Below are 20105 nucleotides of genomic sequence, written 5' to 3'. Positions count from 1 at the left end.
GAGACATGCAGAGAGAGGCAGAGGGAGAAGCAGGCTTCCCGTGGGGAGCCCAATGCAGGACTTGATCCCTGGACCTGGGGATCATGCCCTGAGCTGAAGGCAGATGCTCAGCCACTGAGCCACCCAGGTGTCCCAAAAAAGACAAACTTTCTTGAGAAGCGGATTCGAGTCCAGAGCTCTGCAGAGTGTTTTTCCGTCTGACTTCGCCTCAGCCCCACAAGGTAGGCATCCTCCACACTTAGGGAGGAGATAGGCTGAGAATGGTTATCTTACACATCCAGAGCCATGCAGCCAGGGAGTGATGAAGAAGCCAGGATCCAGTGTCCTGGATTTTCCCCTTCTAACCTCCTGTTTCCTGGAATCAGATAATTTATTATCTCCCATTAAGAGGGTGATAGGGGAGCAGCTCTCAAACTCCCTATGTTTTCTCAGCATATTGGCCCATTTTAACATCAGATACAGACATTCTCAATTACAGGTTTGGGGTTTTTTTTGTGTGTGTGTTTTTTTTAATTTATTAGGTTCTGAGAGACTTTCAGGGAGAAAAGAACAAACAGCTGTATGGAATTCCTGCAATCATGTCAGAGCTACAGAGCAGACTTTGATCACAGGCATCTAAATTCAAGTTGAAAGGAATGCACACAAACATTTCGGGCCAACATCTAAATTCTACTCTTGGCTTTCAATGAGCTAGAAAGGAAGGCTAACAGTATTAGGCTGAAATGATTTATGAAGAAAAAGTTTTAATCTATTAAAATGGCCTTTAAATTTAACCTCATGAGCCCAGACCCAGACAGCACCATTGATCATTCCAGTTAAATAAAAACCAGAAAGGACTATGCAAAGCAGAGTGGACATAAAAATACTATTTCAGAAACTCTGCTAATAAGAAGAGCCAAAAGCAACAGAGATAAGGAAAGAAACAGAGACTTATTTTTAAAAAGCTGGGTGAACTGGTGAGATTTCTCCCCCTCATTCTGGTTCAAACTGCAGCTGCTTTAAGAGCTGGGCATACACAGCTCCCTTCGGTTTTAAAATGGCCAATTAAACTTTATTCAGGTCTCACCACCAGCAACCTCCTCCCTTCACCACAGTCCCCTTCCAAGCGCATTTCATGGGGGGGGGGGGGGGTGGAGAAAGAGAGAGAGGTATCAAGTAGTCCTGGAACCCGTCTGCCTTCTAGCGTCACTCTAATCTGATCAACTGGAGGGAACAACCCACCCCACAGCCAGGGATCAGTAATTCCAGGGGAATAAGAAGCCCAACATTTCTAAGAAAGGAAGATCTATCCCCCACACACACACACTAACCCCCGCCCCCTGCCCTGCACAAGACCTTCAGTTAAATATATATTCCATCTCTTTGGGGACAAAAAAGTAAAAGCGACTTTCGGCGGCTTAGGAAAAAAAAAGAAGGCAGAGGGATGAGACACAAAATTCATACAAAATAAAGACAGAGAGAGAAAAGGAACGTGCTTTCCTAAAGACAGTTGCTCTGGGGGAGGCGTCAAGTGGAGGTCCGCAAGGAAGCACGGAGCTTTAAAACCGAACTAGTCTGAGTCCTTTTTCTGAGGTCTAGCTTCTGAAGACAGCTTTAAAATTCTAGGACCATTTAAGACCTCTTGAAGAACCAAAGCACTCAGAGGACAAGCTCTCAAAGGATGTGAAGCCCAGTCCCGGTGAAAATTAGATATTGAGTTTCATTTCAAAAGGTAAGAAAATGATCTTTAATCATTTAAGAACGGACCATAAGAGGGGTACCTGGGTGGCTCAGTCGATTAAGCACCTGCCTTCAGCTCAGGTCATGATCCTGGGATCCTGGAATTGAGCCCCATAGCAGGCTCCCTGCTCAGTGGGGAGTCTGTTTCTCCCTCTGCCTCCCCCCCCCCCATTCATGCTCACTCTCTCAAATAAATAACATCTTTTTTAAAACAAAACAAAGGATGGAGCATCAGAGACACCTAAGTAGTTCTGAGCTAACACAGGCCATTTTGCACCCAGTAATAAAAACCTCTATGGACTCTTATTAGGACATGCCAATTATTTCTTAAAAATTTTAAAGGTCTTCTGTCTCCAACAAACTGATTTCCTATTATTAATGTGTTGTCTAGAAAATAACTGATTTCTTTCATTGTTTTCATTCTTCTATTTTCCACTGTCAACTCAATATAGGTTAGCCTTAGTTCACTGAGATTGAAGCAACCCCCCCACACACACAAATACTGACATTTCCTGATGCTGCATAAATATCATATATAAATCACAGCACACTTGTTCACCCTCCCCACCTTTTTTTTTTTTTTTAAGTACTTAGTAGGTAACAGTAACTTCTGTGTCCAATCAGGTCTGGTTGTTTTAGAGGGTTTTTGTTTTGTTTTGTTTTGTTTTTTTAAAGTTCCTTTTCTCAAAAAGTTTACCATCTTCCTGGGCAATTAACAAATACTAGTCCAGGAAAGTTAAACAATCCATCGACAAAGATGTCAACCCAGAGTCCCAGCTTCCAAAAAAAGGGAGGAAAAAATGCCTTTAACATCATCTTGACCAAACACCTCATTTTGCAGATAAGCAAAAGGGGTCTCAGCAGGGATGTAAAGGACCTAATTAAAGAGAAAGAAAGCTCAGAGTCCGTGGTTCAAAGTCTAATTAGAGGTGCAGAAAACAAGCACTGTAAGGAGAAAGCGCAAGGCCCCTAGGAGGAGCCACATGGGGCCCTGGATGGTTGGTGGGACGGTGATAAAGTGTTGGAAGCGAAGCTAGGTGGCGTTTACAATGAGGAAAGCACCAAATAGCTCAGAGAGGAGAATGTGTACCTCCCCTTGGGAGCCATTGGAAAGGTGGTGATAAGTGCGGGGAAGAGGGGACGGTATTGGGGGTCATGCAGGCTGGGCTTCAAACCCAGGCCTATCTTAAATCTGTGCAAAAAATGGGGGAAGGGATTAAAAGCTCTTCCCAGGGTGCCTGGGTGGCAGAACATTTGCCTTCGGCTCAGGTTGTGATCCCAGGGTCCTGGGATCGAGTCCCGCATCGGGCTCCCCACAGGGAGCCTCTGCCTGTGTCTCAGCCTCTCGCTCTGTGTCTCTCATGAATAAATAAAATCTTTTAAAAATCAGTAAATAAAATAAAAGGTCTTCCCATGGGTGCCCTGACCTTAACAGGAGGGCAGCACAAACCACCTCTCCAGTTGGAGGGTCAGAGGACTGAACGTAGGTGTTGGCAGGCAGGCACACGCGTCAGGTGTCTGCTGGGTCCAGGCACCCCCAAGTGTAGTACTCGACAAGCAGGAACACAAGAGGCTGGCCCTGCCCATCCTACCAGCTCATTCTATACTCTGGAGTCCCAACCAAGCAGGCAACAAGAGCAGGTCTCGCATGCAATGCTAACACAGAAGGTGAACTGGCAAGGACAGGGGTGGAAAATGAGGACACCAGAGCCCCAGCAGCTCAGCGGCCTAGCCCTTGAGCTGGGAGCCTCCCTCCAGCCTCCCCACACTCACAAATCCACTTCATCCTCAGGCATCTGGGAGCTATACACGCTTCTAGGGGAAGTAAAGACAAGACACAAATATACGAAAGGCACAATGATAGGACCCTCTGATAGCTATGGTTGACACGGAGCTCCTCCTGCCACAACTCTCCTCTCGCTGGGCCCCGCTGGGCATGCTTCTGGAAGGCTCCCACACCACTGCCAGCCTGCCTGCACCCAGCCAGCCACTCCTGCCAACTCAACACAGACCAGGTGTCTTCTGCTCCCATGAGCAGCTTTCCCACATGTTTTTATCAGGGCTGCTCCAAAGCAGCAAAAGAAATGGCTCCCTTTTATATCCCCTGCTCTTCTCAACTCTTCCTACAGTGACCTTGCTAATGAAAACACAAACTGAATAAACACTTGGAAGAGAAAACCATCTGCTTCATGCAACCAGCCCAACGTCAGTAGGAACAGTGTTTGTTTACCAGTGGGGTCAGGAAGCCAGGATATATAAAACCTTCTCAGAGATCTTAAGTGGGGGATGGCCCTCGCTGGGGCCAGGGGGGGCAGGGAGAAGTGTCATTAACCCTTACGGATCTGCAGGAGGCACTTCACATTATAACCTCGGGTGGGAAGAGAAAGCTGCATATCACAAACCACAGGGTGAGGCTTATTTGCACAGCATTTTCCACATAAAGATGATAAAATGCCATGTAAGATTTTACTATAAATACTGTGTTTGAACTTTCCACTCTGCAGAGGAAATACCTCAGCCAACTGTCCAAGTTCAAGAGCAAAGGTGGTTGTTAAAACTACCACGTAGAAGAAACTAGAGCTCACCACTGAGGCTTTCCCAAAGGTTAAACCCTTAAATAGCTCTTTAAGAAAGGCTATGAACAATAGAGATGACCATGCAGTCTACAGTTTGGTTATTTGTGGTTGCAAATGTTTAGGGAATTTGTATTTTAAATGACTCCACCTGCTTTCTACCCTAAAACAAAACTAATGAGGAGAGGCCCAGGAAATTCAATCCCCAAGGAAATATAGGGTTGGGAGAAGAATGTTCACAAAGGGAAACCGCCAGGACGGCTGGCCGTGTGCCCTGCTCATCTGTGTGGTGAATGTGAGTGAGGAAGGGGAGGGAGGTCATTCTCTGGAGGTGCCCAATCAAAGGAATGATCACATGTGGGCAAGGGCGACACTTCCAGGGTCAGAAGCTCAGCCTTGTGAATTCACAGCAAAAAGTTGCAGAGCAAGGTTTTCCAGCAGTTATGGGCATATGTGTCACCATGCTCCCATCCTGAGTGCTAAGACTGAGTCACTGTGGCCGGCCTGATGCCTTCCAGCTGTGCGAAGGCCTGGCTGTTTCTCTTCTTAAAGAACACAAGGTAGCAATTTAGAATCAGCTCTGTCAATAAAAATGCTGATAGCTGCCTTTTTACAGGCGGTTACAGAAAACATCTGTTACCCACTGGTTGAGAAGAAACACTCTGGCCAAACTAGAAAAGTTAAAATAGGAATGGATGAGACATGTGGAAAAAAAAAAAATGACATTAATTCAACTTGTAAGATAAACTCATTCTAACGTGCAGTCAGTAAACAATTTAATGAGCACCTAATACATGCCAGGCACTGTGCTAGGTGCTGGATTTGAGACACTAAGGCAAGGTCCCTGTCCAGCAGAGTGGCAAAGGCACCACTCATCTTACTTGTATTAAGTGCTTAGTATGTGCCGAGTTGGTCCAAATAAAGGGTATGGAACAACTTTATTACCCTAGAAGGAGGTAGGGTTTATTATCAGCCTCATTTTACAAAGGAGAAAGGAGTCAGAAAAAAAAAAAATGGAATTTGAACCCAAGCAGTTCAGCTCCACCCTTATAATAGGTGTATAAGCAAAGAGGTCTGAGGGAGGGAAGAAAAGGCCCCAGCCACTGTCTCAAAAATTAGTGTCTGGGTAAAACCATTAGGGTCCTTAAGGGTGCATAGGAGTTTATGGGGGAGGAAAGGAAAAAAAGTTCCTTCCAGACAGAGGGCTTATAAATGCAAAGCACAGACATTCAGCAGTTATCAAGTAAAATAGTCTTAAAAGATGAATACATACTTCCATTCCTATTTCTTAGGGAGATCCCATACAGCTCCTAGCTAAAAAGAACAGCTAGGAACAGTCTTGCATGCTTTGGTTTAGGAAAACTGAAGAAACGCAGTCAAATATAGTTCATGCACCCAACAGCAATATTTGATCACTTCTTAATCCAAACCACACAAGGGAACACCACTTAATGCGTAGCTAGAGACTTGGGCTCAGAAGTCCTTAGCACAGTACCAACAGGAAACCCTGAAACTAAATACCTCACCAAACCAGTCTGGCAACGAAGAGAAGGCAAGGGAAAGGGGGAGGGGGTACATGTTCCAGAAGGCCTAATTCTAACAGGCTGGCAGGTGCACTCATTTATGTTTACAGTTTCAGCAGATTAGCATCAGCCTTGTTCACCAGAATACACAGACATTCCCCAAGTCTTCCCAAATCCTTGAAAGACAGGAATTCCACGACAAGAAAATAAATGTACAATAAATTGGCAGTTTGAAACACAGGTATTCTGAGGTGTATCTTTCCCTGAGACACTTAATGGTAATTCACACTCTCGGAACAATATTAAGATGAATATGATTTAGTGAATCATATTGCATAAGTGATTAAATGATGGGTTACAGACATTTATGTCGGCTATTAAATCCCAATCCCTCTAGCCAACAGGAATAATAGACGGATCGTCAACACTTTAAAAACAGGTTGTGTTCCCAAAGTTGTTTTTAAGTGGCTGTTTAGAATTTAGGAGTTTTTTCTTCTCCATTGACAATGTTAGATGCAGTATATAGTCCCTGAGACAGAACACAGAAAACTAAATCCAAAGTGTGCTGTGAGGTCTATGGACCCCAATCCATGTAAGGGGTACAGATTCCGGATGAAAAGTACAGTCCAAGTTCTAGAGAGCCGGAAATGCTCATCTCACCCTCCCAGCCTTGGGCCCAAGAAATCCGCATCTGCTTGTAATTGGTGCTGGATCCCTTAACTCCAGCAGGAGGAGACTGCAGAGGAGGAGGCAGGGGCTTGGAGGAAAAATAGCAGAACCATAAGGGTAAGGGGGGCGAGAGCCAGGGTACAGGGCTCCCACGGATGAAAGAGGCCAAGGCTCCAGCTTCCTCCTTCTCTGGCTGGCTCCCAGACACCCCAATTCCTCCCCTGGCTGCTGGGATGGTGGACCTCTGCAATTCGAGGGCTGCCACACTGTGGGCCTAGATCAGGGTTTTTCTACACTCCCTCAAACACAGACATCCACTTCCTCTTGACATAAAAACACGCATGCAGGTCTCTGATGGTTTTCTCAGGATTTTTCTAGCCCATACCTTAGAGAAGTGGGGCATACATACACACACACACACACACACACACACACACCAATGTGGGAGGAATACCTGTAGTGAGCTAATCAGAGCTGCATCCACAAGACCCCAATTCCATCCAGTTCAAATATATACATAGGATACATGCCTCTACAGACACATACATACTTGTATAGGAAAGTCTGTATAATTCAAGTGCTCTGCCCCCTAGCATGCACTAGGGAGGCAGTGCACGCATGAACCTAAAAAAAAACTGGGACAGCTCAGAACCTGAACAGGTCAGAGCAGTGTGGTGGGGGTGGAGAGGGAGAGCGGACCCCGTTCCTGCCATCTCCCCCTGGGCACTGACCACTGGGGAGGAGATGAACCTCCCCGTGCTGAAGACTACCCACACACTTGAGTTCACAGATATACCCCAACTTACTGGAACTTCAAATGCCTCCTGGGTGTCATCCAGCATCTGGATTTTGATGGACATGAGTTTTCCAGAAGGTGTTGGGGGCAGCTTCTGTCCATGTTCCAAGGTGCTGACCCCTGAATTTTCCGGGGCCCCCAGTCGAGATCCCGGACTTGGCTTCTGCTCTATTTCTCCCATGGTGAAAGCAGACTACACAATTATCTGCAGAAAGCAATGAGAAAGAAAGATGCATTAGAAGAGGAGACTTGGGGCACCTGGGTGGCTCAGTCAGTTGAGCATCTGCCTTCCGCTCCAGTCAGGATCTCAGGGTCCTGGGATCAGGCTCCTCATCGGGCTCCCTCCTCAGCGGGGGGGGGGGGGGGGGGGGTCGTCTGCTTCTCCCTCTGCCCCTCCCCCTGCTTGTGCTTTCTCTCTCTCAAAAATTTAAAAAAAAAAAGAAAAAAAAGGAGGAGACTCATTTCAAGCATCTAAGGGACATCCATGGTCCCCAACAAGCCTTCCTTGAATCCAAGGATCCGCAGCTTGGTGGGCTCTTGGTCCCCTACACAGGACTCATGTGTGGCGAGGCTTCAGTGCATTCATGAAAAATAAGGACACCTTCAACCAACCAACCAACCAACATATGCAAATAGCTGTGCATATTTTAGCATATTTTCTTTCCTAGTTTTATAGTCAGCTCTTATCATACTCTGAATTCAGCTGTGTTCAACCTATTACTCAGTAAGCTAGGCACAACTTCTTGAACCTGGATGGAAGAAGACAGACAATGCCTAAGCCATACCATTAGCATCCATTAATTATCTCCTATGGACACACTAACCTACTAGGTAACACGGGTATTATAAAGATGAATAGATAAAGCACGTATGGTTACTCACAGAGTAACAATAAAGACATAAGAAAAGCAGAATTTTAGAAAAAGCCCATCTGAAGAGGATCTACCCTACAGGCTGGAGAAAGATGGATGGCGGGAGCTGTGGGGACTGCGGGGAGGTTGGCAGGGGGTGTCTAGTGACAAAGCTACCATGACAATCTGTGCCTGTGGGGAAAACGTGGACAGTGGTGATAGAAAGGAAAATGTGAGGCCATAAAACCCACTTTTATGGAAAAATTTACCCAATGTTATTAACAGTAAGCGACCCAGAGGAGGATATAAAAGTATAGCAATGACTAGAAAGTTTTATATCAGGGCAGACAGGAGAACATGGGTGGGAAGATGGGAGTCTGGGGACTTTCAGGGTTTTGCAGGGGAAGCTGCAGCTGGATTTGGGTGGAGGGTTCAGAGTCCATCTCACTGTACAAGCGAAAGCCACAATGAAAGCAAATGGCAGGGTGGGGGGGGGGGCAAGAAAGCAAAGAGAACCACTGTGCCCAGTCAAGAGGGTGGTCATGGGCTGAATATTGTTTCCACCCAAAAAAAAAAATTTAAAGATTATGGTTGAGAGAGAAAGAAGAGAGTATGAGTTGGGGGAGAGCCAGAGGGCAAGGGAGACTCCCCACTGAGCAGGGAGCCTGACGTGGGGCTCGATCCCAGGATCCTGGGATCATGATCTGAGCCAAAGGCAGAAGCTTAACCAACTGAGCCACCCAGGCATCCCTTCACCACCACCCCCAAATTCTTATATTGAAGTCCCCACCCCTAGTATCTCAGAGTGTGACTTTATCTGGAGAAAGGGTCTTAAGAGAAAGATTACATTGAAATAAGGCTATTAAGATGAGCTGTAATCCAGTCCAAGTGATGTCCTTATAAGAAGGGGAAAGCTGGACACACAGACACCAGGTATGCTGGAACAGAGGAGCAGCCACGTGAGGACACAGGGAGAAGGTGACCGTCTGGCATCCCAGGAGAGAGCCCTCAGGAGAAAACAAGCCTGCGGACACCGCAGTCTGAACCTCCAGCCTCCAGAACTGTAAGGAAACACTTCTGTTGTCTCATCCCTGTCCCCAACCTATGGTGCTTTGTTATGGTGGCCCTGCAAGAAGAGTCCATGCAGAAGATGGGAAAGAGGCACAGAAAGAACCTGGAGACTGAGAAAGTTAGACAAAGGGCACCAGAGGGGTCACCTGTGGCATGAGGAACAGAGCTAAGCACGGTGTCTTATGTATTTGAAATCACCCTTCAGAAGCTTTGTTCAGAAAAAATAATCCAGTTTGCAAATCTCATTTGGTAGATTCTTCTCACCTAACTCCTGGCTTGTCTTTCTCCTGAAAAGCTGGGCTGCCGGAGGTCTCCAACAAAATTCCATCTGGAAGCCCCTCCGGGCTTCCTCTCAGCACTCTCGCTGTGAGGCCAAAGGCTGGCCCTGAGGTCAGCAGAGGGGAGCCTCAATCTGGCCGTTGACTCCAACCACCCTAGCCTAAAAAGATGCACCCTTGGGGTGGATGGAGAAAGGGTCTGACGACCGCCTAGAAACACCACTTACTACATATTTCTCCACAAACTCTTCCACCAAAGCCCATGAGAGAAAATTATTCGTTTCTATAGTCTTTCAAGGTTGGGTTCTGTAGCAAGGCAACGCTAAAGGACCAGCCTTTTTGAAAACTGCACCTCCTTTTTTTTGAACGCCCATCTAGGACTTCACAGATCTGTTATGAAAGGAGCTTCCTAATTTCTGCCCCAAATAAGCATTCTCTAAGAATCTAATTCTAATCTGTCCGCTGTGTGATTTCTGCTTTGCTTAACTCACTGTTCATCTCGAGAGGTGCGACTGGGACCAGGCTCATCTACAATACCGAGCACGGGGTCGTGCAGCAAGTGCCAACAGGTCATCTGCTTGTTGAGTGAATCAGATGTGGGTATACACATCTGATTAGTTATGAAATCAGTTTAAAACTACCTTCGCCAACTAAGCAAAGTTATTTCCCTGTCAGTTTTCTGCTTGGTGTCTCATGGTTAAAAATAAACGCAACCTCCAGAGAAAACGGACATGGGCTCAGTGTGCCAGCCCCGGCCAACTCTGTACTTTTTCCTCATTTAATCTTGATCCCTCCCTGCCTCTCAAAGCATCCCCTGCTGCCTTCCTCCTCCTCCTCCCTGCCCTCCATCAGGATGGATAGGCCTGGCCCCCTGGCCTCTTCTGCTGAGTCAGGGAGATGTGGCTCAGATGCCCACAAGGTGGGGATGGCAGGGAGGAAGGGGCCTGGTCCCCCACATCACTCCCACCTCAAAGGTACTACAGACCGTCCCTACAAAAGCACTTTCACCTTGTCCTGCCTGAGCAAAGGGCAAGGCCCCTCATCTCCTAAACTGAACCCGCTCTCTTCCTCAGGCCCAAGATCTCCAGATGACGATGTATTGTCAATTTTAGCACCTTGGCATTTAGAAATTAAAGTGAGTTAGTTATTAATAGATATTTAGTACCTTAAATTCCTTTCCCTCCAACTTCAAGTGATCTCATGCCTGTATTATTTCTACTTCTGGTTATGGACATTTCAACAATGTAGTCGTCCTTTGTTTTCCTAGCTGCATGCAGACTACTGCTGTACATGGAAACTACTGCTCAACTCAAATATAAATCTAGCTAAGACGTCTGAGTTGAGCATCCTAAGAATGTCACGGGAATATCCGAGGAACGCTGGCCAGTCAAAAATGGGTGACTTAGGGTGATGCTGGGTATCAGAATCTGAGGGTCCAGGAACACAACACAGACTCCTAGGCGAACAGGTCTGACAACCCTAAAAGCCTCCTGCTTATACAGATCAATCCAGGCTCCATTTGGACTTTGCCTCCATAACCACCTCTGACTTCCGAATTCCTTAAGGAATGATCAAAGTAAAGCAAATTAACACTTCTTTCCTTGTGGTACATTTTTACTGACACGACCATTCCAGACCTGAAAGCAAAAAGCTTCTCCTGAAACGACTTTATTCTTTGGTTGTATGAAACAGTAACTACAACAACAACAATTTTTTAACTGGCAGAGAAAAGACGAAAAAGTTAGAAGTGCCCTGTCATAGTATCCTGGCTTCAAGACTTCCTCTTGGGGGCTAACTGGGTGGCTTAGTCAGTTTAAGTGTCTGCCTTCTGCTCAAGTCATGATCTCAGGGTCCCAGGATCGAGTCCTGCATTGGGCTCCCAGCTCAGCAGTCTACTTGCTCCTCCCCTCCCCGGACCCCTCCCTGCCCCTCCCTTCTGCTTGTGCTCTCTCTCTCAAATAAATGAAAAATTAAAGAAAAGAGAAACACTTCCTCCTAGAATGTACGCAAAAGCAACAAAGCACACACACACACACACCCCTCCATCCCTGAAGAAACACATCTATACCTCTAAACCACAAACTGGGGGAAAGAATCACAATCAAGGGCAGATAGAGGAGAAGGAAAATGGCTTGGAAAGGCTGCCCAAGCCTGTAGAGTCATGCTCCCCAAACATGCAAGATACTCTGAGCAACAAAACCAGCAGGAACTTTCTGGGAACAATGGGAATAGATGCAGAGGTTAGTACAAACAGCTTCCCTGGGCGCCCACTAAAGGTAGAGCTTACGGGGTAACAGCACAGGTAGGACACACCAGCAGGACAGTCCATCACCAAGGCCAGATGCAAAAGACAAGAAAGGGCACTGGGAACACTAGCAGTCCAGCAAGCAGAGAAAAACAGAGGCTGAAAGGATTATACACACACACCCTCAGGTCACAACAGTTCCTATGAGCCTGGGATGCGGCCCTGTCTCCTGGCTCTCAGGATGCTCCTACAAATAACCAGTTCATAAAGCACTCACCAAACAACAAAGGGCCTTTACTAAAAAGCTGGAAGGAAAAAAAAAAATGAGGACAAAAGAATTAGAATTTCTCCAAACATATCATTCCAACTTAAACAATGAATAATGGACTCCAAAAAACATGAGAGGATATATAAGAGGGGGGCTTGGGTGGCTCAGTCAGTTAAGCAATCTGCCTGAGGCTCAGATCATGATCCTGGGGTCCTGGGATCAAGCCCTGCATCAGGCTCCCTGATCAGCAGGGAGTCTGCTTCACCCTCTCCCTCTGCCCACCCCCACTCATTCTCTCAAATTTTTTTTTGATATTATATTTATTCACTCATGAGAGACACAGAGAGAGAGGCAGAGACATAGGCAGAGGAAGAAGTAGGCTCCCTGCGGAGAGTCTGTGCAGAACTCGATCCCAGGACCTGGGGATCACACCCCAAGCCAAAGACAAATGTTCAACCACTGAGCCACCCAGGCATCTCTCAAGTAAATAAAATCTTAAAGAGGATTTATAAGAGTTCAGGAAAGCTGTGGGAAAACAAGAAAATAAAGCAGGAAGAAAGACCTCAAGAGAAAACCAGAGTATGAATAAAATCATCATTGCTATAAAATACATGTTCATTTGCCCCCAAATTCGTATGTTGAAACCAAATCCCCACTGATGGTATGTCGGGGGGATGAGGGGTATACTTTGGGACGGGATTATATGGTTGAGGGGGGCCCTCACGAGTGGGATTGGCATCCTTATGCAGAGACCCCAGAGTCCTAGCTCAGCCTCTCCACCACGCGAGGACCTGGAGTGGGGGGGAAGCCTGCAGTCTAGGAAGCAGGTGACTTTCTGTTGGACTTCCAGCCTCCAGAACCATGAGAAAGAAAGTCCTGTCATTTATAAACCACCCAGTCCATAGTACTGTTACAGCAGCCCACAGAGAATAAGATAATCATAAAACGGAAGTGGCTAAAACGAAATACACACAGGTGAAAAGAGGAGGGTCTTGAGGGGAAAGATTGAGAAATAAGAGAAAAAAAATTTTAAACACAGTGAAAAGTGATAGCTATGGAAGACAAACAGGAGATGCAACTCATCAACAACCAGTGACCCTAAAGAAAAAAAAAAATAGAATGGGGGGTGGGGAGTTTAAAGGAAAACATTCCAGAAATAACAGGATTCTCCATCGTAAATGAACATAGGTTCCAGAAACAACTCACACAGTATGATCAACACCAAGACACTTCCTGTATCAACCTTCAAAAATGAAGAAGGAAACAATCGGACTCCCAGGCACCAAGTTCAAAGTACAAGGGGGCAGAAGTCCAGACTCACCCACAGCAATGTTTAATGCTCAAATTGTCGAAACCATCCTCAAAGAAATAAAAGAGGAATCAAAACTTGGAATCCAAATTTTTAGTCAAGTAGAAGAGTCAAATATTTTTCTTTCAAAGATTTTGAGAGAGAGCATGTGCATGCAGGGTGGTGGTCAGAGGGAATATTAGGCTCCCAATGAGCAGGGAGCCGGATGCGGGCCTCAATCCCAAGATCCCAGGATCATGACCTGAGCTGAATGCAGATGCTCAACTGATGACTGAGCCACCCAGGCGCCCCTAAGAGCCAAACATGTTAAATGTTCAAGAACTCAGACTATCGTTGCCCAAGCCTTTCCAAAAGAAACTCCTGGCAGGATAAACCTCAGCAAAACAAGGGGTGAAAGGGGTAAAACACTGGAAAAGGATTACTGGTCAACTTTAAATCCATTTACACCATAAGAGGAAGACAACAATAGCAGTATATAGTTAACTCCAGACAACTAGAAATAATGTAACTGAAAAAAAAAAGGGGGGGGGGCAGAGGACCAGCTGAGATGTTAAGCAGCATGATAAATTAACTGTTAGCAGAGGTTTTAAAACGGACAAAAGAATATTTAAATCTCCAAAGACATCCGCATGGTTAATAAGCACAGGGAAGGATATCCAACATTGTTAGTCCTTCTGAAATGCAAATGACATCCCTAATGAGACAGGTTTTCACACCCACGGTGCTGGGCCAGTAACAAGTGTGTTATTTAGAGTGTGAAACAGCTGGAATTCTCCTACATTGCTGGTAGGAACATAAAAAGGTGCTGATGCTTGGGAGGACATTTTGGGAGTTTCATTAAAATTTAATCATAAATTTTAGCAAATAACCCAGCATTTGGGTTCCCCTAACTGAAGCCTAGGCATCTCCCCAAGGGACACGAAAATACATGTCCACACAAAGGAAGAGGGAACAGGTAGAAAGGAGACAAATGTCCATCACCTGGTGGTATATCCAAAAAAAATTGTAAAAAGGACTACTATTCACCAACAAGAATAAATGAAATGCTGACACATGCTACAGCACGGAAGAACCTCAAAAACACTTTGCTAAGTAAAAGAAGCCAGGTGCAAAAGACTACATAGCAAATGACCCTACTTGTAGGAAATATCCAGAAAAGGCAAATCTACAAAGATGGAAAGTAATTTCCTGGGGCTCAGGAGATGGGGTGGGCAGCAAAGGGTCATAGGGATGGAGATTTTTTTAGGGATGCTGGAAACGTCCTGAAACTAAGTTGTGGCAGTAGTCACACAATTCTGTAAATGTACTAAAAACCCCTGAATTGTACACTTAAAACACATCAAAGTTAGGCTATATAAATTATACCTCAATCAATAGGCTAAAAAATATGTATGCACAACTTGTCGCGATGAGCACCTGGTGATTTAGAGAACTGAATCACTATATTGCACACCTGAAACTACTACCATGCTGTATGTTAACTGGAATTAAAATAACTTTCGAGAGAGAGCGCGCACAGGTGCATGGGGTTGGGGGTGCTGCAGGGCAGAGGGGGAGAGAGAATCCCAAGCAGGCCCTAAGCCTGACCCAGGGCTCAATCTCATGACTCTGAGATCATGGCTTAACCAATTACAGCCAGATGCCCCTAAAATAACTTTTTTTTTTTTTAAGTGCGTGCACCCACACAAATATCCTTATGAACACACAGAACCTTCCTGGAAGGACAAAGAAGTGACTGGCAGGAGAGCTGGCCCCTGGTGAAGGATGGGACCGAGCAGGATATTACCCATTCAGAAATAGACAATTCAAAAAAATTTCATCATCTACTAGGAGGACATATCTTAACGACCTTGATCCCATTGAGAACACAAAACCATTAAAGGAAATGAAACTGCAGTATAGAAAGGTGATCAAGAGGAACATTTGCAAAGAATTTTTTTCCTTCCAGTTTTAAGTATAAGTCATTTAAATCAACATTACACTAGGGTCAACTAGAATTTAAAACTTTAAAAAAAAAAAAACAGGACTTCTGTAAATATACATTTAAAATAAATAAATAAAATAAAATAAAATAAAATAAATACACACACAGATACATGTACATAAATAAATGCCACTGAAAAATTCTGAGTGAAGAAAAACTCACAGAAGACGGTTACTCACAGAAGCCCAGGACGCAGATTTTAGGAAGCTACAGGACTGGGTTCTAGAGCCCCCAAAGCACTTCCGAGCGCCCCAGGCCGAGAGGGAAGGAGCACGCATTAGCCATGTTGTGAGGCCAAAAGGAGCTACACTCAGAAGAGCAAAGGGCGAAGGGTGTGTAACCCCAGCTCTGCTGGGTAACAAAGCCACCTTGTGCTCCTCCCGGAGCGGAGCGGAGGCAGGCAGGGAGGGAGGGGCTGCCCCAGGAAGGCTGGCGGCCAGCAGAACTCAGGAGCACCCAGGCCAAGTTTGTCTTTTCACAGGGACTCAGATAAGGGGTTTTGAGAAAGTTCAAAACCAGCTATCTCTCCGGATAGATTTACTTACTTCAAAAAAACGTCTGGGAGCAAAAGAAACAACTGCAGATCATCTGTGTTGTATCAACCAGAGACTTCAAACAGGCAAGAGACTGCTGGGCCCGTTTGATCACTTGGGAGGAGACCAGGACATTAACTGTCTTGGAGCAGGGGTGCCCCGATTCTCCAGCACAGGCAGGGAGAGGACGAAACCCCCATCAACTTTCATAAACACTATCTTCACGGTCTTTTCTCTCCAACCCTAGTAAAAAAAAAAAAAAAAAAAAAAAAAAAAGTACTAAGTGAATTAAACAGGCTAGCTTAAGTACTCCTAACAAATCTCCAGAAAGTACTTCAAGAAAAACTCAAGAGTGGAAGTTTCCTCAGGTTCGTAGACATGATTTCAAAAGTCTGGTTTTAACTGGATCCCTTTTCTACTCAAAAACCTAATCTGACCGATGTAGCATGTTAAATGTGAAAATTCCTAGCCAGGCATTCCATGGCCTACCCTGATGTCTCTACTTCTGAATAAACAGTCCTAACCCAGCTGGCCACTGCTGTTCTATTTCTTCCTTCTCAAATAGTGCCTTCCTTCCCTGATTCCAATGTCACCTCCTCCAGAAAGCCTTCCCTGATCTACTCTTTCAAGCCTCACTTTATTGTCTCTGAGGTTTTGCTTATTTTCGGCTTGTAACCTCACTTGTTTTCCAGGCCTTTCTCCCCTTTTCCCACCTTGCCAACTACATGACAAGTCCAGAGGGGCTGCGTTACCTGGAAGAGTGACAGGCTCCTCCTGTCTCAGAGCAAGAGACTGCCCTGGCTGGGAGACTGTGAGAACTTCAGGCAGCGTGCACACACAGATGCACATCTCTCTTCTAGATGACCCCTCTCTTCCCTGGAAAAGGCAAAGCCGGCCGGCTCATGCAGGTGGTTTTTAAACCCTGGTTGTAAATGAGCAGCAACAACATCACCTGGGAGCTTGGAAGAAATGCAAATGCTGTCCCAGCATAGGTCCCCGGAACCAGAAAGGCTCAGGGTGCCCTCCGGGAGGTTCTGGACGTTCTGATGCAGGCTCTGGCCTGAGAACCCCTGCTCTACTTCCCAGCCTCCCCGCGAGGATCAGCTAAAATAAGTAAATCCACCTGACAACAGACTGGGCGGTAACTTCACCAAGAAAACCATGTTTCTGTGGACCATGTTTTGCCACGTGCACCTGACACAGTGAGAGCCTGGTTTTTTTTCAAAAGCTCTTGACAAGAAATGGTGGCATTTCTTCTCCAGTCCCATTTTCACATATAGCCCAACCTTGTTCTAAAAATGATTGAATACAATACTTTCATCTGCACGTTCACAGATTTGGTAGAAGCTTCCCTGCACTGAACAGATAGGCAAAGGCAAGAAGCACATAGAATGGAAGTGGAGGTAAAAGGTGTTGGTAAGAGGGCTTTTTTTTAGCCCAGTGGGGTGGTGGTGGGGGGGACAGTCTCCCATTAGTCCCATGTCAGTGATGTCAATTTCCTTTTTCTTTTTTTTTTAAGATTTTATATTTATTCATGATAGACGGGGGGGGGGGGGGGGGGGTAGAGACCCAGGCAGAGGGAGAAGCAGGCTCCATGCAGGGAGCCTGACGCGGGACTGGATCCCGGGACTCCAGGATCACGCCCTGGGCCAAAGGCAGGCGCTAAACTGCTGAGCCACCCAGGGATCCCCACCATTTTTTTTTAAATATTTTATTTATTTATTCATAAGAGACACACGGGGGGCGGGGGCAGAGACACAGGCAGAGAGAAGCAGGCTCCATCCAGGGAGCCCGACGTGGGACTGGATCCTGGGACTCCAGGATCATGCCCTGGGCCGAAGGCAGCACCAAACCGCTGAGCCACCGGCTGCCCTCAGTGATGTCAATTTCTTGATGACTCTGAGGGTACAAAATTAAACGTTAGCTCCTCTCCATTCTGCCTCTAACACAAAGGCCAGGGAAAATAAAATGTCAGGAGAGAGCTGGTCTTCTTGAAGACAAAAACAAAACAAAAAACAAAAAACCCCAGCCTGCGCCCTCCCTCAGTTCCCTTACACAAGGCTGCTGAGTGTCAACTCAGAGGCTGCACTTCGTGGGCTGCTGTCGAGCTCACTCTATTTAAAGCACATCATTCTCGGGGTGCCTGGGTGGCTCAGTCCATTAAGCATCTGTCTTCAGTCTCAGGATCCTGGGATGGAGACCCACATTGGGCTCCCTGCTCAGCTGAGAGCCCATTTCTCCCTTTCCTTGTGTTCTCTCTCTGTGTCAAATAAATAAAATCTTTAAAAATAAATAAATAAAAATAAAGCACATCATTCTCATCCACTTACTAAAGAAAGTCCTCTTCCTTTATCTCCAGATGACACTTGTCAGCCTCTCCACAAATATTTGTGGAAAACACCTAACCCCCCGCCTACCCCCCCAGTGAGGGAGCGGTGGGTTGCTTACTGAGCATCTCCGAAAATAACAGACTGTTTAGACTACTATTTGGGTGTCACAATAATTGGGATCGTGACCATTCACAGGCATTTAGAAGAACCTATTATGTTTCAGCAACTACCCTCAGCCTCATAGGGGACCCAAAACCAAAACATGGCACCATATGGTTTGTCTTTATGGTATGTGTTCTCTATCAGGCAATAGACATCAGGTGCTCAGAGGTAACTGTCCAAGGCAACATGTTTACTTCTAACAACAGGTATTATGTAAATTTTAGAAGCTACAAAAGAACTCAGGAACTGAGAAAATAGGTATTCATTCTTTCATTCAATAAAAGTGTCTGCCAAAAAAATAAAAATAAAAATAAATAAATAAAAGTGTCTGCCAGGGGCACCTGGGTGGCTCAGTCAGTGAAGCGTCTGACTCTTGGTCTCAGCTCCAATCTTGATCTCAGAGTTGTGAGTTCGGTACCCATGCTGGGCTCCACGCTGAATGTGGAGACAACTTCAAAAATAAAAATAAAAAAAGAGTGTCTGCCCTATGCCAGAAGCTATGCCAATAGTGGGTACAAACTAACAGAGGCAAGAAAGTAGTGAAAAGAAAATGAGATGAGTAGGTGAGAGGCAGATTTCAGTGGGCCTGAAATAGGCCAAAGTGTAGGAGGTTCATCTGTGGATCAGAATGAGGCACAGAATGTGGTTTTTAGGATGGGGAAACCATGCAGTTTTAAGAAAATATCTGACAGTGAGGTGGTGGCTCAATCAGGACACCAGTCAGAAAACATCTGTAACACCTCACATAAGAAAGGATGGTAGTGGGGTGCCTGGCCGGCTCAGTCAGTAGAGCCTGCATGGCTCTTGATCTCAGGGTCATGACTGGAGCCCCACGTTGGGTGCAGAGATTACTTTTTTAAAAAATCTTTTGAAAAAGAAGAAAGTCCATTCATGAGATCTGGTATGATCGGATAGTCACGGGTATGGAGTGAAAAGGGATCATTTGAGAAATGGAAGAAGAAGGCAGAGTGACCATTAGTAATTCAGACAGCAAATATATTACTCCAAACTAATCTTTATTAAATAGACTTTATTTCTTAGAGTTTTGTATTTCTGAGAAAATGCAGAGGGCTCCTCATTACCCTCTCTCTCCTCACACACAGTTCCTATTACAAACATCTGCATTAGGGTGAAAAATTTGTTACAACTGATGGAAAGGTGCTTTTTTTTTTTTTTTTAAGATTTTATTTATTCATGAGAGACACCGAGTGAGAGGCAGGGACGTAGGCAGAGAGAGAGAGGCAGGCTCGCAGAGGGGAGCCTGATGTGGGACTCGATCCCACGACCCCGGGACCACAACCTGAGCTGAAGGCAGATGCTCAACCACTGAGCCACCCGGGCATCCCTGATGGACCAATTCTGACACATTATTATTAACTCGAGTCCGACTCAAGTGTACCTTGTGTGGGGTGTAACAAGTGCAAAATGTCATGCATCCACCACTATGATATCACACAGCATCACTTGTCTGCCCTAAAAATATCGTGTTCTTCACCCCACCCCCTTCTCCATCCTATCCCATGACAACCACTGATCTTCTTGTCGTCTATCCTTTTTTTACCTTTTCCAGAAAGTCCTGTGGGTAGAATCATACAGGACATAACCTTTCAGACTATCTTCTTTGACTAAGCAATATGCATTTGAGGTTCCTTCATGGGTTTTTTTTTTTTTTTCACGGCTGACGGCTCGTATCTATCAGAATAATATTGCATCGTCCACAGGTACCACATCTTATTTATCCTTTCACCTAGTGAAGCACATCATGCTTCCAGTTCAAGGCTACTCTGAAATGCC

At 45.6% G+C, this 20105-nt stretch overlaps 1 protein-coding gene across 6 annotated transcripts in view; it reads right to left on the bottom strand.

Annotated features, from left to right (window-relative positions):
• The window catches only part of FARP1 (FERM, ARH/RhoGEF and pleckstrin domain protein 1), a 286146-nt gene that overhangs the window by 217705 nt on the left and 48336 nt on the right, over window positions 1-20105 (bottom strand). For 3 of the 6 annotated variants that reach the window (XM_055335967.1, XM_055335961.1, XM_055335966.1), the window contains exon 2: window positions 7291-7485. In XM_055335967.1, coding sequence (XP_055191942.1) covers window positions 7291-7461 — 171 coding nt within the window. In that variant the 5' untranslated portion in view covers window positions 7462-7485. Of the gene's footprint in view, window positions 1-7290; window positions 7486-15465; window positions 15578-15831; window positions 16063-16571; window positions 16696-20105 lie in introns of those variants that run through there. The other 3 variants (XM_055335962.1, XM_055335963.1, XM_055335965.1) reach the window with 3 other exon arrangements.

Source organism: Nyctereutes procyonoides, unplaced genomic scaffold, assembly GCF_905146905.1.
Source record: "Nyctereutes procyonoides isolate TBG_1078 unplaced genomic scaffold, NYPRO_anot_genome, whole genome shotgun sequence".
NCBI lineage: Eukaryota > Metazoa > Chordata > Mammalia > Carnivora > Canidae > Nyctereutes > Nyctereutes procyonoides.
The sequence above is the reverse complement of the archived record's forward strand: the minus strand, read 5'-3'. Positions and strand labels throughout refer to the sequence as shown.